The sequence below is a fragment of the Mesocricetus auratus genome, unplaced genomic scaffold (genome assembly GCF_017639785.1).
Source record: "Mesocricetus auratus isolate SY011 unplaced genomic scaffold, BCM_Maur_2.0 Super-Scaffold_100038, whole genome shotgun sequence".
NCBI lineage: Eukaryota > Metazoa > Chordata > Mammalia > Rodentia > Cricetidae > Mesocricetus > Mesocricetus auratus.
Genome location: NW_024429216.1, coordinates 8898996 through 8910558, shown reverse-complemented (window position 1 = coordinate 8910558; position 11563 = coordinate 8898996). Strand labels below are relative to the sequence as shown.

Below are 11563 nucleotides of genomic sequence, written 5' to 3'. Positions count from 1 at the left end.
GGGGAGGGGGGAGAGAGGGGAGAGGGAGAGAGCAAGAGAGCGAACCAGGTGCAACAGCCAAGAGAATTGCGACCACAGTCAGGAAAAGAAGCTCCCTAAAAGGAAAGACCGCTCCTCCCTCTTCAGAGGGTGTGAAGAGTGCCTTTTAAAGAAAGGGTGTTCCGAATACACCAACAGGATTAAAGTGAGTATGCGCCTTTAAAAGGCGGGCTAAAAAAAAAAGAAGGGCGTGGCCACAAAAGTAGCGTCTGAACCTCGTGTTGAGCGGGGAAGTCCCGCCTCTTCTGCTTGCGTCATCCGGCAAGATGGCGGCGCCCAGGGCGGTAGGTGACCGCGGCGCCGGGAGCCAGCCTGCTCTAGTTCTCTGGGTCCCTCCGCCCTCGAGACCTCGGTCGGCCCCCTGGGAAGCGAAAGCCTGCGGGGACGGAGGGTCTCCTGCCGGGCCTCGCCCTGGGGACGCCGGTGGGGCTGTGAGGGGCCGCGCTGGGCTTCGGGAAGCCAGAGGGTGTGGGTGGACTCGCTCATCAGAGGTCGGGGACGGCTCGCCCTGGGAGAGCGGCCAGATCTGACCTGAAGGGCTGGGCCTGGGATCCGGGGGATGCAGGGCTAGACATCCTGTTGCGCGAAATCCTTGGGGCATGTAAGGCTCTCGTAACGCCAGGCTTCGGGATCGCGGAGGCCAGGGGTTCGGGGCTTTGGCAACACAAAGTCCTGTCGGCAAGTAAACACACCTCAACGGGCAGATCAAAGGGCACGATGTCCAGGCAGGCACCGAGGGGGGAGCGTGAGTTCCGAGGAAGAACCTGAGGGAAATTTCGTTTCACTGGAGAGCGTAGGTGCAGTGCTTTGGTCCATCCCCGACACTGCCTCTAAAAGTGAAGGCTACGTGGACGGGATGGAGGGGCAGCCAAGAAACGAGGCGGTCAGCAAGACCCTGGGAGAACAGTAAAGTGTGGGCCGGGGAAATGGTTTATTGTTAAAGCACCGGAGCTGGTAAAAGCCAGGCATGGCGGGCCGCCTGTAATCGGTCCCGGCACTCTGGAGGGAGACGGTTGACTCCTCAGGCAAACCGGCCAGAGCGGCTGAGTTGGGTGCCTCAGTATACACAGCAAAGGGCAGTTAAGGAAGACCCTCTGGCCCCCATACACAGGCGCATTTGTGCATGGACACCCACACGTTTGAGTAAACATACGCATGAATGCATACCGCATACATACGCCACACACACCCCCCAAAAAGGTGAATTGATGAGAAACTAAGGGATAATGGAAGCTTGAGGGGGAAATAAGGATTTGGTGGGAAATTAGAAGATTTTGAAAAAACCAAGACTGACTGCATTAAGGCAAGAATTTATGCTTGGTTAAATGAGAGAATTTGGAGAAATGTTTGGAATCCCAAAGGTAAGAACTGAGGAAGCGGGCATGCTGGGATTGACCACGGTGCCTTGTGCACGTTAAACAGGGACTCTATCGCTGAGCTACCCAAAACTGGGGGATTTTGCCAGAATTTCAGAAGACCCGGGAAGGATGGGGGAGGTTAAAAGTCATGGTGTAAGATTTGGGGGTAAAGGTCCCCTCCAGGCTCACCCCAACCCTCTCCCCCTCTCCAGTTCCTGCGCCTGGGTGCCCGAGAATGGAATGGCAGAGCCAGGGGCATCCATGGTGCCAGTGAATCGGCGACCCCAGACAGAGGTCAGAAAAAGAAGACGCTGCTGCAGTTCCTCTCAGACCACTTCCGTGACGTCCAGGCTCTGAGAGAGTACCTGCTCCAGAAGCAGCTGTCTAAGTCCAACTGGAAGAATCGGTGAGAACCTGTGGCAGGCAAGACCCCAGGGAGAGCCCGCTCCTGCTCTAGACAGTCCCAGGCTAGCCCGTGGCTTCCCCTGCCAGCCCAGCCGACTCGAGTCTTCATCTCTGGCTCAGCCCTTCTCTTAGATTCCACCCAAAGAACGGGCACAGTCGGCCACCCAGTTGCTGCGGGTGACGTTGAAGGCATCTCTCTGGCTTCTCTCTGCCCTCACATTTGGTCTGTCGGTGCTACAGGATTCCCAGGGCCGGTCCCTGCCACCTCTCTGTGTGTGGCCTGCCCTGACACCTTTCATGTTAAGGTCAGTGAGGAGACACCATGGCCAAAGCAGCGTTTAAAAGAAACCATTTAAATGGGGACTTGCTTACAGTTTACAGGGTGAGACCACGTGGAGGGGAGGTTTCTGTCTTGCTTGGTCCCACAGCCACTTTGCCCCAAATAAACACACGAAGACTTAATGTTAACTATAAAATGCTTGGCTCATGCTTCCTATTGGCTAGCTCTGTTTTTTTGTTGTTGTTGTTGTTTGGTTGGTTTTTTTGTTTTTGGTTTTTTGTTTTTGGTTTTTTGAGACAGGGTTTTTCTGTATTGTTTTGGAGACTGTCCTGGAACTAGCTCTGTAGACCAGGCTGGCCTTGAACTCACAGAGATCCGCCTGCCTCTGCCTCCCAAGTGTTGGGAGCTAGCTCTATCTTGATTACTAACCCATTTCTATTAATCTGGCATATTATTCCTTTGGCAGCATGGCGTCTCTCTCTGTCTTCCTCTCCCCAACCTTCCCCTGGTCTGGTAGCCCCACCTATGCTTTCCGCCTGGCTATTGGCCAACAGTGTTTTATTCATCAACCAATAAGAGAAACATATATGCAGAAGGACGTCCCCATCATCCATGACCGTCATGATGGGGACATGGCAGTAAGCTGGCGTGGACCCGGGGTAGTAATTGAGATCTACAAGTTGCGAGTCCAGAGAGAGAGCATGACACAGCCTGGCTTTTGAAACCTCAAAGGCCACCCCTAGTGACATCCTTCCCAAACAGTTGCACCACTGGGGACCTACCATTCAGACCCACGTGCCTCTGAGGGCCATCCCCGCCCGGACCACAGTTACCCCGTTCATTCTCGCTCCGCTTGCTTCCCACCCCGTTCTCTGGAGCTGGAGTAAGAGGCGGGTGTGAGCCACTGGACGCAGGTACTGGGAACCCAGCTGGATACTCTGCAGTTGCAGGGCATCGAGTACTCTCAACCCAACTGGGCCATCTCCAGCCTCTTTTTGTTTGTTTTTCAAGACAGGGTTTCTCTGTATTGTTTTGGAGGCTGTCCTGGAATTGCTCTGTAGACCAGGCTGGCCTCGAACTCACAGAGATCCGCCTGCCTCTGCTTCCCGGGTGCTGGGATTAAAGGCGCGTGCCACCACCGCCCGGCTCCTTCTTGCTTTGTCCTCTGTCTCCTGTACCAGGCAGGACAGCTGTGTGCTCTGTCCACTGTGATCCCGGCACACAGCATGGCGTAGGCACTGGGGTTTGCAAGCAGACTAGTCAGTGTTGGCCTGCCGCCCTGTACGCTGCTCCTCATGGAACTGGCAGGCAGCGGGAGCTCCGGGCTTCACTTTGCTCTCATCTTCTCCACAGGTCCTTCGCTAACATCCGGGAGAAATATGGCCCAGATGTCACAGGTGCCCTCTTCATCCTGAAGCACGGAGGCGCAGTGAAGTACGAAGCTGTCTTGACGGGATGTGGGAGGGTGGGCCGTCTTTGTCTACCCCTGCAAACATCAGGCATGGCAGAGAATGGGAGGGTGGGCCGTCTCTGTCTACCCCTGCAAACATCAGGCATGGCGGAGAACACCCTGGTCCCAGTGCCAAGGGGGTAAAGGCGGTTGATCCCTGGGGTGCTCTGGCTGGCCGGCCAGCCTAGCCTGACTTAGCAAGCTCTAGGTGAGCGATTCTGTCTCAAAACATGTTGGAAAAGCAACGGGTAGTGATCTGGGCATCAACCACTGGCTTACACGCATGCACACAGACATACAAATACACACACAGACATACAAACAGCCAGCCCTTTAATCCCAGCACATGGGGGTGGAGGCAGGCGGATCTCTGTGAGTTCTAGGCCAACCATGGCTATATCTTAAGACTCGCTCTTTAAAAAAAAATTAAAAAGTTATATACAGCTAGCCATGGTACCATGGCTTTAATCTTTAATCCCAACACTCAGGAGGCAGAGGCGGGCGGATCTCTGGGGTCTAGGCCAGCCTGGTCTATAACGTGAGTTCCGGGACAGTGTGACCCAGTCTCAAAAACACACCATAAATAAATAAAATAATTGTGTGTGGCATTGCTAATCCTGGTTTGCTTTGAAGACTGGGATCTCAGTCTACATAGCTGTCATGGGGTGAAACATGTCAGTGCCTGCTCACGCCAGGCAGCTGGGTGATATGCAAAGCCTTGATCCCAGCTACTCTGGATGAGTTCAGGGCCAGCCTGGGCTACACGGCAAAACCCCGCATCAACAAAGTGTTTTTCTGCCTGGTGTGATGCCACACTCCCTTAACCCCAGCCCTGGGAGGCGAAGGAGAGTGGATGGAGTGTGCCTCCTAGCCGGGCATGGTGACACATGCTTGAGACCCCCAGCTGTGGAGGCCGAAGCAGAAGAGAGAAATTATAGGCCAGCCTGGGCTACATAGCCAGACCCAAAACCCTGCATCAAACAGACAGACAAAAAGGTCTGTCTTTATGCTCCTTTTTCCCTTCTGCTTTTAAATATGCCTTTTTAACATTTACTTATTTAGTATGTGGGGGGTGCTTTTGCCACTGTGTGGTGCTCAGAGGACAACTTGGAGTTGGTTCTCCTTCCCCCATGGGCCTGAGAAACTAGCTGGCTGTCAGCCTTGGCAGCAGCTTTTCCCCCCCTAAGCCATCTCGTCAGCCCCTGGGTGTTCTCTTCTTGATGGAAAAACAGCAGTTTCTATAGGATGAGATGTGTGTCTGCAATCGGCCGTCAGCAAGGACTCAGCATGTAGCTTTCCCTTAGTGAGTGTGTGCTGGGGAGGGGCGGGGGCCCTGAATTCCCAGTGCTCCTGTCTGTCTCCCAAACGCTGGGCTCCCAGGCACACAGCCACGCCCACCTCAGCTCAGCATCCGGGGCTTCTGCTGTCCTGCGTGAGGGAAGGAGTGAGGAGGGTGCGGACCTGCCGCCACCGCCAGGGTGGCCACTCTCGGGAAGCCAGGCAGTGCCATCAACCTGCCCCTCGGTCCAGGTTTCAGGACAAGGAGTGGATCCGTGCAAACGAGCGTGGCAGTTTTCCTACGGAGTTCCTGAACTTCCGGGAGGTGCCTGTGGAGGCTGTGGACGCCAGCGGCTGCACCATCAACTACCAGGGCATGAGTAACCTCCGTGAGTAGGGTGGGTGGGTTGCCCTGTGGGGCTGGGCTCCACAAAGGCCATGGTGCCACCTGTCCTCTCGTCCAGCAGTGCCCCTGAAGAAGCTGCGGTCCCTGTCGCTGGAGCGCTGCCCCCATGTGGATGACTGGTGCCTCGGCCGCCTCCACCTCCTAGCTCACTCTCTGCAGGAGCTCTCGCTGGCCGGGTGCCCCCAAGTCTCAGAACGGGGCCTCGCCTGCCTCCACCACCTCCAGTAAGATCTCTGCTCAGGCTGGCCCCGTGCCAGCAGCGCTGGGAGGGGGTTCTAGGTGCTGCTAGCCACCTGCCTCTACTCTCCCTGCCACGATCTAGTACCCGTGGTACGTGAGGGTTCTGTGACTTCAGAAAGAACTCACTCCTGGTTTTGCTTCCTTTGTATGTGGACGGAAACTCTGGTAGTCACACAGTCCCAGGAGAAAAGAGGCCAAAGAAACATGCTTATAGTCAGCAGTGAATTTCACATATTTAGATAACTATAGAGTTTTACTTGAGGGCTAGGGGTGTGGCTCAGTGGTAGAGCCCCTGCCTAGAATTCCCCAGTGAGGGGCTGGGGGTGTTGCTCAGTGGTAGAGCCCCTGCCTAGAATTCCCCAGTGAGGGGCTGGGGGTGTTGCTCAGTGGTAGAGCCCCTGCCTAGAATCCCCCAGTGAGGGGCTGGGAGCATGGCAGAGCTAGAGTGTTTGCTTATAATGTACCAGTAAAGGCGTAGGAGTGCGGGTCAGCAGCAGAATGTGTAAAGCCCGGGTTGCATCCTTAGCATGCTCGCAGGCACGCACACATACATGCACATGCACACACAGATGCCACTCTCACGTCTGTCCTCGTCCTTTCAGGAACCTCCGCAGGCTGGACATCTCAGACCTCCCTGCCGTGTCCCACCCAGGCCTCACTCAGATCCTGGTAGAAGAGATGTTGCCCCATTGTGAGGTCCTTGGCACTGAGTGGGCCCAGGACCTGAAGCTGGAGCCAGACCGGCAGCCTCAGGACGCATCTAGCCCCATCTCTCCCTAGCTGTGGCCCCACTCTTGCAGGGTCTTGTGGGGCTCTGGAGTGTGACGTGTCCTAGCTCTGGCTCCCAGTGGGGTTCACCAACACAGAGGAGCACTGGCAAATAAGGCCGGGTCGGGATTGACTGGTGTGCGCCTGCAGCTGTGGTGGACGGTCCTCCATGGCAGCCTCACGGCTTCTTGTTCTCCCGTCAAGGACATCCATCCCCTTAACTGTCCACATCCTCATCGGCGGGGACTGGGGATGGCTGTTTACAGTGCTGGGTCCTCCTTGTGCAGGGCTGGGCAGCACCACGGGTGGCCAGCATCCATGACCCACGCTCATTAAAGACCAGCAGCACTCGGAGCCCCAGGGCATCGCCCATTGGTAGTGCGGCTTCTACCGTCCCATGCTGTTTTCCTGCTCTGAAAACGTTGAGTGGTTGGGAAAACGTTCTCTTCAGCTGGCACAACAGACTTCGTCAGTAGAGGGCGCTGGAGAGAACCCAACGGGAAGGCCAGGACTGCCTGCAGCTAAGTGAACAGCGCTTCCCCAGCTCCCAGATTGCTGGTGGGCGGCACAGTGGTCTGAATGACTCCTGGTACCCATGTTACCCGTGACTTATGTGCCGTGCAAGAGTATGAGTCTTTATATTAAACTTTCCCTGTTCGCACTGCCCTGTGGCTTTTCCTCCCAGCCGGATCCAGATGGCACCAGATGCGCAGTTCTGGAGATGAAGGCCTAAGATGGATTTGGGAGGGCTGGGACTTTGGGCGTGAGAGTAGTAGTAAGCTCCTTGTTGGAAAAAAAAATAAAAAACAAAAAAAACGGAATGCCAGAGGCCCCGGCATGCTGGATCCTAGAGGACCTTTGGTGGCTGCCGTGCGACAGCCATGGCTGCTGGGGTTTTGAGGAGCACCCTGGAGTGCTCGGTGTGTGTGTGTGTGTGTGATACCAGTCTGAGAACTTCAGAGCTCCCTGACAGCCCCAGAAGTTCATTCTTGGAATGGGGTTGGACTCCAGTCTTCAGGACTTGATCCCTGCCCCCAGCAGAACCATCCGGTGATGACCTCACCTGGGCTCTAATTCATTTATGTGCATGGAAATAAGTGCACCATGTGCGCAGTGCCCATAATAGCCAGAGGTGGCTGGATCCCCTGGAACCGGAGTTACAGGCAGTTGTGAGCTCCCGTGTGGGTGCTGGGAATCAAACCCAGGTCCTCTGGAAGGGCAGCCAGTGCTCTTAACCGCCTAGCCATCCCTCCAGCCCCTTGCGTCCATTATTCTCCAGAAAGCACTCAGGAAGCAGAAGGCAGCAAATCCATCTACATAGCAAGTTCTAGGCCTGCCAGAGCTACAGTGCGAGACCCTACCTCAAAACGCATTAATAAAGAGACTCAAGTGTCCTCCACGGCTAACAAACCCGTAAACCCAGGATCAAATCCACTTGCTCCAGAGGGAAGAGCCGTCTACTGTGCCCCTGCTGATGAGAACAAGACACCAGCTGGTGTAATATCGCTCAGGTGGCATGCACAAGGCCCTAGGTTCAACACTCAGTACTCCCCCAAAACCAGCATCCCTGCGCTGAGGACGCTGAAGCCAGAGGATCACAAGGAATCCAACAATCCAAAGGGAGGGGCGGGCAGGTGGCTGAGCGGTTAAGAGCAGTGACTGCTCTTGCTGAGGGCCTATGTTTGACTCCTGGCAGCCCAACGGCAGTCCACAGCGTCTAACTCCAGTTCAGGGGGAGCTGATGCCCTCTTCAGGCCTCCACACGCACCAGGCACGCAACTGATGCGCAGATACACATGCAGACAAAATACCCGTCTACGGAAGAAAAGAATTTGCAATGTGTATGGGTAGAGCTCAGGGAGGGTGTAGAGTGTGTGCTGAGGACATTTGGGCCAGATCCACTGAGCAGGTGTGCTTTTAGATCTAATGGTTCCCTGTGCCACACAGGTGGCCTGGCTGGCGGGCTGGAACATGAACCCGACAGTACCCTACAGCTAATGAAGCCGATAAGCTAGCAATGCTTGGCATGAGAGCGGATGGTGGAAATGCCCCAAACTATGGTCCCCAAGAGTAATCTGCCTCAGACCCTGAGTCTCTCGGTCCCGTGTTCTTGTTAATAGGCTTTCTACTGAGTCCTCCTGGTTCGAGCATCTGTGTGGCTTCTCCCGGTTGGACCACAGCTGCACTCAGCAACCAGCACTGTTTGCTTCCCGGGAGACTGCAGGCCCCAGGAGGATGCCAGTCACAGAGCCTCAGTGCCCTGAAGGGAGATGAGCCAGGAGAGCTCAGAGGCCTTAACGGGCCTCTCCCACGGGCCCTGGTGTGGGGTGGGCTTGGCCCTGTCTGGCCCTGGGCTCTTGCCCACTGTGGCTCTCACTCCATTAACAGTAACCATTTCCTCCCTACTCTCTTCCTCCCTCTGTTCCCACAGGCTCCATTATTCAAACTTGGAGGGAGGAAATCAGGGCTGCACAGATAACAGACTCGGCGCTGGTACATTGGGTTCTGCTCCATCTGACAGTCCTCCAAACCAGGTAGGGTGCAAGGGGTCAACCCGGGCTTGGTGGGCGACGAGCCGGCTTCCTCCCAGCTTAGGTCCCTGGAGATCTGGGAAGGCCCCACCTGCCGGTCTCCCCAGACTGCTGGCACAGCCTCAACTGCAGAGGCCCTAGGGCAGGGATGTAAACAGGCAGAAACCCTCCAGCCCCTGGGGTGCAGCAGCGTAAAGCCCAGAGCATCAGAGTGGGGCGCCTCCCATCTGGATGGAGATGCTAGGCTGGTCGAGGCTCATGCTCAAGTTGGAGGAGGTGCAGACCCTAGCTCCCGGGCTCTCAAGGCGGTGGTTATCACCTCTTACTGCTCTCCTAGCTAACCCCCTCTCTCTGGTCCTCCCTTTCTTCTCTGGGTCCTCCCGGGCTCCTCTGACTCCTCTCTGGTTAGTTAGGCTCTGTTCTGAAACGGCCACCTGTGCGTCTTTCTCCTGCCTCACCCCTTTCTCTTCTAGTTGCCCGCTAAGGTCTCCCCGGGTTTCTCTACTCGATGTCCCTCCACCCCCTCGCAGCCCCTGCAAACATGCCCTCCACCCCCCACACCCCGCTCGCAGCAACGCCTCCTGGCAGTGGCCTCGAACCAGGCCCTTGGTCTCCCTTCTCTTTCCCCTTTGGAACCCAGACTGGATCGTTCATGTCAGCTGGCCTCGGCATCCCCTTCCCTAGACTTCTCCCCCAGGCTCTCGCAGAGTCAGGGTCCGCGGCTTCGGCCATCCCTGCACCTTTCCCCATGGCTCACCAGAAAACCAGCCCTAACTCGCCAGGGCGCGTCTCCCCGTCTGCCTCCCCTTCCCGGCCCCGCCCCGGCTCCTCCCGGCCCCAGGGGCCCTCCCGCCTCCTCCCCTCCCGCCCGCCCCTCCAGACTCCAGCACGGGCTGGGCGGGCAGCCTGAGGACGCGCCGGGGCGAGCTGAGAGTCCAGCAGGGCTTGACCCGAAGACCCCCCAGAGCTGGCGGAAGCCGAACCCAGAGGTACCCGGGTCCCGGGGTGGGGTTACTGGAGGAGGTAGGTAGGTTTCCAAGAAGGTAAAAGGGGTTTCCCCGGGAGCTGGAACTCCTGAGGAGACAGAGGAGTGGGGGAAATGGGGTGGGAATGGCGTTGAAGCGATACGGGTGGAGGAAAGGGAAAGAGTAGGATGCGGGTGGGGGTCAGTCTAGGAAAGCGTGACAGTTCGGCACGGTAGGTCAGGATTTCTAGGCTCAGCGTCTCAGAAGCCAGGAGCAGCCCGGCTGGACTGGGTAAGCCGCAGGCTGCTTGTCTGGGCTCAGCTGGGCCCTTTGGAGGTCCACCCTGCACCCTAAAGACCTCCGTGGCTTCTTGTGACTCCTGCAGCCCCAGCGGCGGCCCTTTCCCTGGGCCGGGTCATGCGTTGCCGCAAGTGCCAGCTCTGCCTGTTAGCACTGCTCACCCTCCTGGGCCTCAAAGTGTACATCGAGTGGACATCCGAGTCCCGGCTTAACAAGGCGGAACCCCGGGGCACCCTGCTCCGTTCCACGACACCCAATGCTGAGCCCACCCTGCCCATCAACCTCTCAGCACGCCTGGGTCAGACTGACCCACTGCCCTTTGCTTACTGGAACCAGCAGCAGCGCAACCTGGGAGTCCTGCCCAGTACAGACTGCCGGACGTGGGGGACTGTCGCTGCCTCCGAGATCTTGGACTTCTTGTTGTACCCCCAGGACCTCCAGCGCTTCTTGCTGTCCGCAGCCTGTAGGAGCTTCCCGCTGTGGCTGCCCGCAGGCAGGGGCAGCCCAGTGGCCAGCTGTTCGGATAAGGATGTCCCCTACTTGCTCCTGGCTGTCAAGTCTGAGCCAGGACACTTTGCAGCGCGGCAGGCCGTCAGGGAGACCTGGGGCAGCACAGTCGCTGGGACCCGGTTGCTCTTCTTGCTGGGGTCACCGCTAGGACTGGGGGGACCTGACCTGAGGTCACTCGTGACATGGGAGAGCCAGCACTACGGCGACCTGCTGCTCTGGGACTTCTTGGATGTCCCCTACAACCGCACACTCAAAGACCTGCTGCTGCTGACCTGGCTGACCCAGCACTGCCCCGACGTCAATTTCGTCCTGCAGGTTCAGGACGACGCCTTTGTGCATGTCCCCGCCCTGCTGGGGCACCTGCAGACCCTGCCACCCACCTGGGCCCGCAGCCTCTACTTGGGTGAGGTCTTCACCCAGGCCAAGCCACTCCGCAAGCCTGGAGAACCCTTCTATGTGCCCATGACCTTCTTTGCAGGAGACTACCCCGCCTACGCCAGCGGAGGTGGCTATGTCATCTCAGGACGCCTGGCCCCCTGGCTGCTGCAGGCGGCAGCCCGTGTGGCACCCTTCCCCTTTGATGATGTCTACACTGGCTTCTGCTTCCGTGCTCTGGGCTTGGTGCCCCGTGCCCATCCAGGGTTCCTCACAGCCTGGCCAGCAGACCGCACCAGGGACCCCTGCGCAATACGAGGCCTGCTGCTGGTCCATCCAGTCAGCCCCCAGGACACCATCAGGCTCTGGAAACACCTGTGGGGCCCAGAGCTCCAGTGCTGAGCCTCAGACACAAGCTAGGGTGGGGTGGGGATATTGAGCCGGCCCGAGCCCCTCCTGAATCCTGCCTTGTCGAGGCTAGACAGGGCGGCAGACTGTGCTCCCCTACTTGCTAATTCTGAAAACTATGTCCACCCTACTCTGAGGCCAGGAGTTATTTTTCATATGTGGGACCCCTGCAGGGAGGGCGGATGCTGTTCACCCTACACCTTCCCACTGGACACCCCATGGACACTTTGCTGGACAGCAGGCTTGTACC

The 11563-nt window shown here is 57.4% G+C and overlaps 2 protein-coding genes across 4 annotated transcripts; both read left to right on the top strand.

Moving 5' to 3' along the window:
- The first annotated feature begins 260 nt into the window (after positions 1-260).
- Positions 261-6885, top strand: Dmac2 (distal membrane arm assembly component 2). Of its 3 annotated transcripts, none has more exons than XM_005086612.4 (6): positions 261-323; positions 1610-1803; positions 3436-3516; positions 5063-5199; positions 5278-5440; positions 6059-6885. In XM_005086612.4, the coding sequence occupies exons 1-6, from the start codon at positions 306-308 to the stop codon at positions 6234-6236; spliced, it is 771 nt and encodes a 256-aa protein (XP_005086669.1). In that variant the 5' UTR covers positions 261-305; the 3' UTR covers positions 6237-6885. The 3 variants fall into 3 exon arrangements, with proteins under 3 accessions (XP_005086669.1, XP_021079001.1, XP_021079000.1); XM_021223341.2 differs by lacking the exon at positions 261-323 and adding an exon at positions 741-1400; XM_021223342.2 differs by lacking the exons at positions 3436-3516; positions 6059-6885 and having other exon boundaries at positions 5278-5444.
- A 140-nt stretch (positions 6886-7025) lies between these two features.
- On the top strand, positions 7026-11443 carry B3gnt8 (UDP-GlcNAc:betaGal beta-1,3-N-acetylglucosaminyltransferase 8). The gene is made up of 2 exons (XM_040734600.1): positions 7026-9744; positions 10106-11443. The coding sequence occupies exon 2, from the start codon at positions 10138-10140 to the stop codon at positions 11305-11307; it is 1170 nt and encodes a 389-aa protein (XP_040590534.1). The 5' UTR covers positions 7026-9744; positions 10106-10137; the 3' UTR covers positions 11308-11443.
- Positions 11444-11563: the final 120 nt, after the last annotated feature.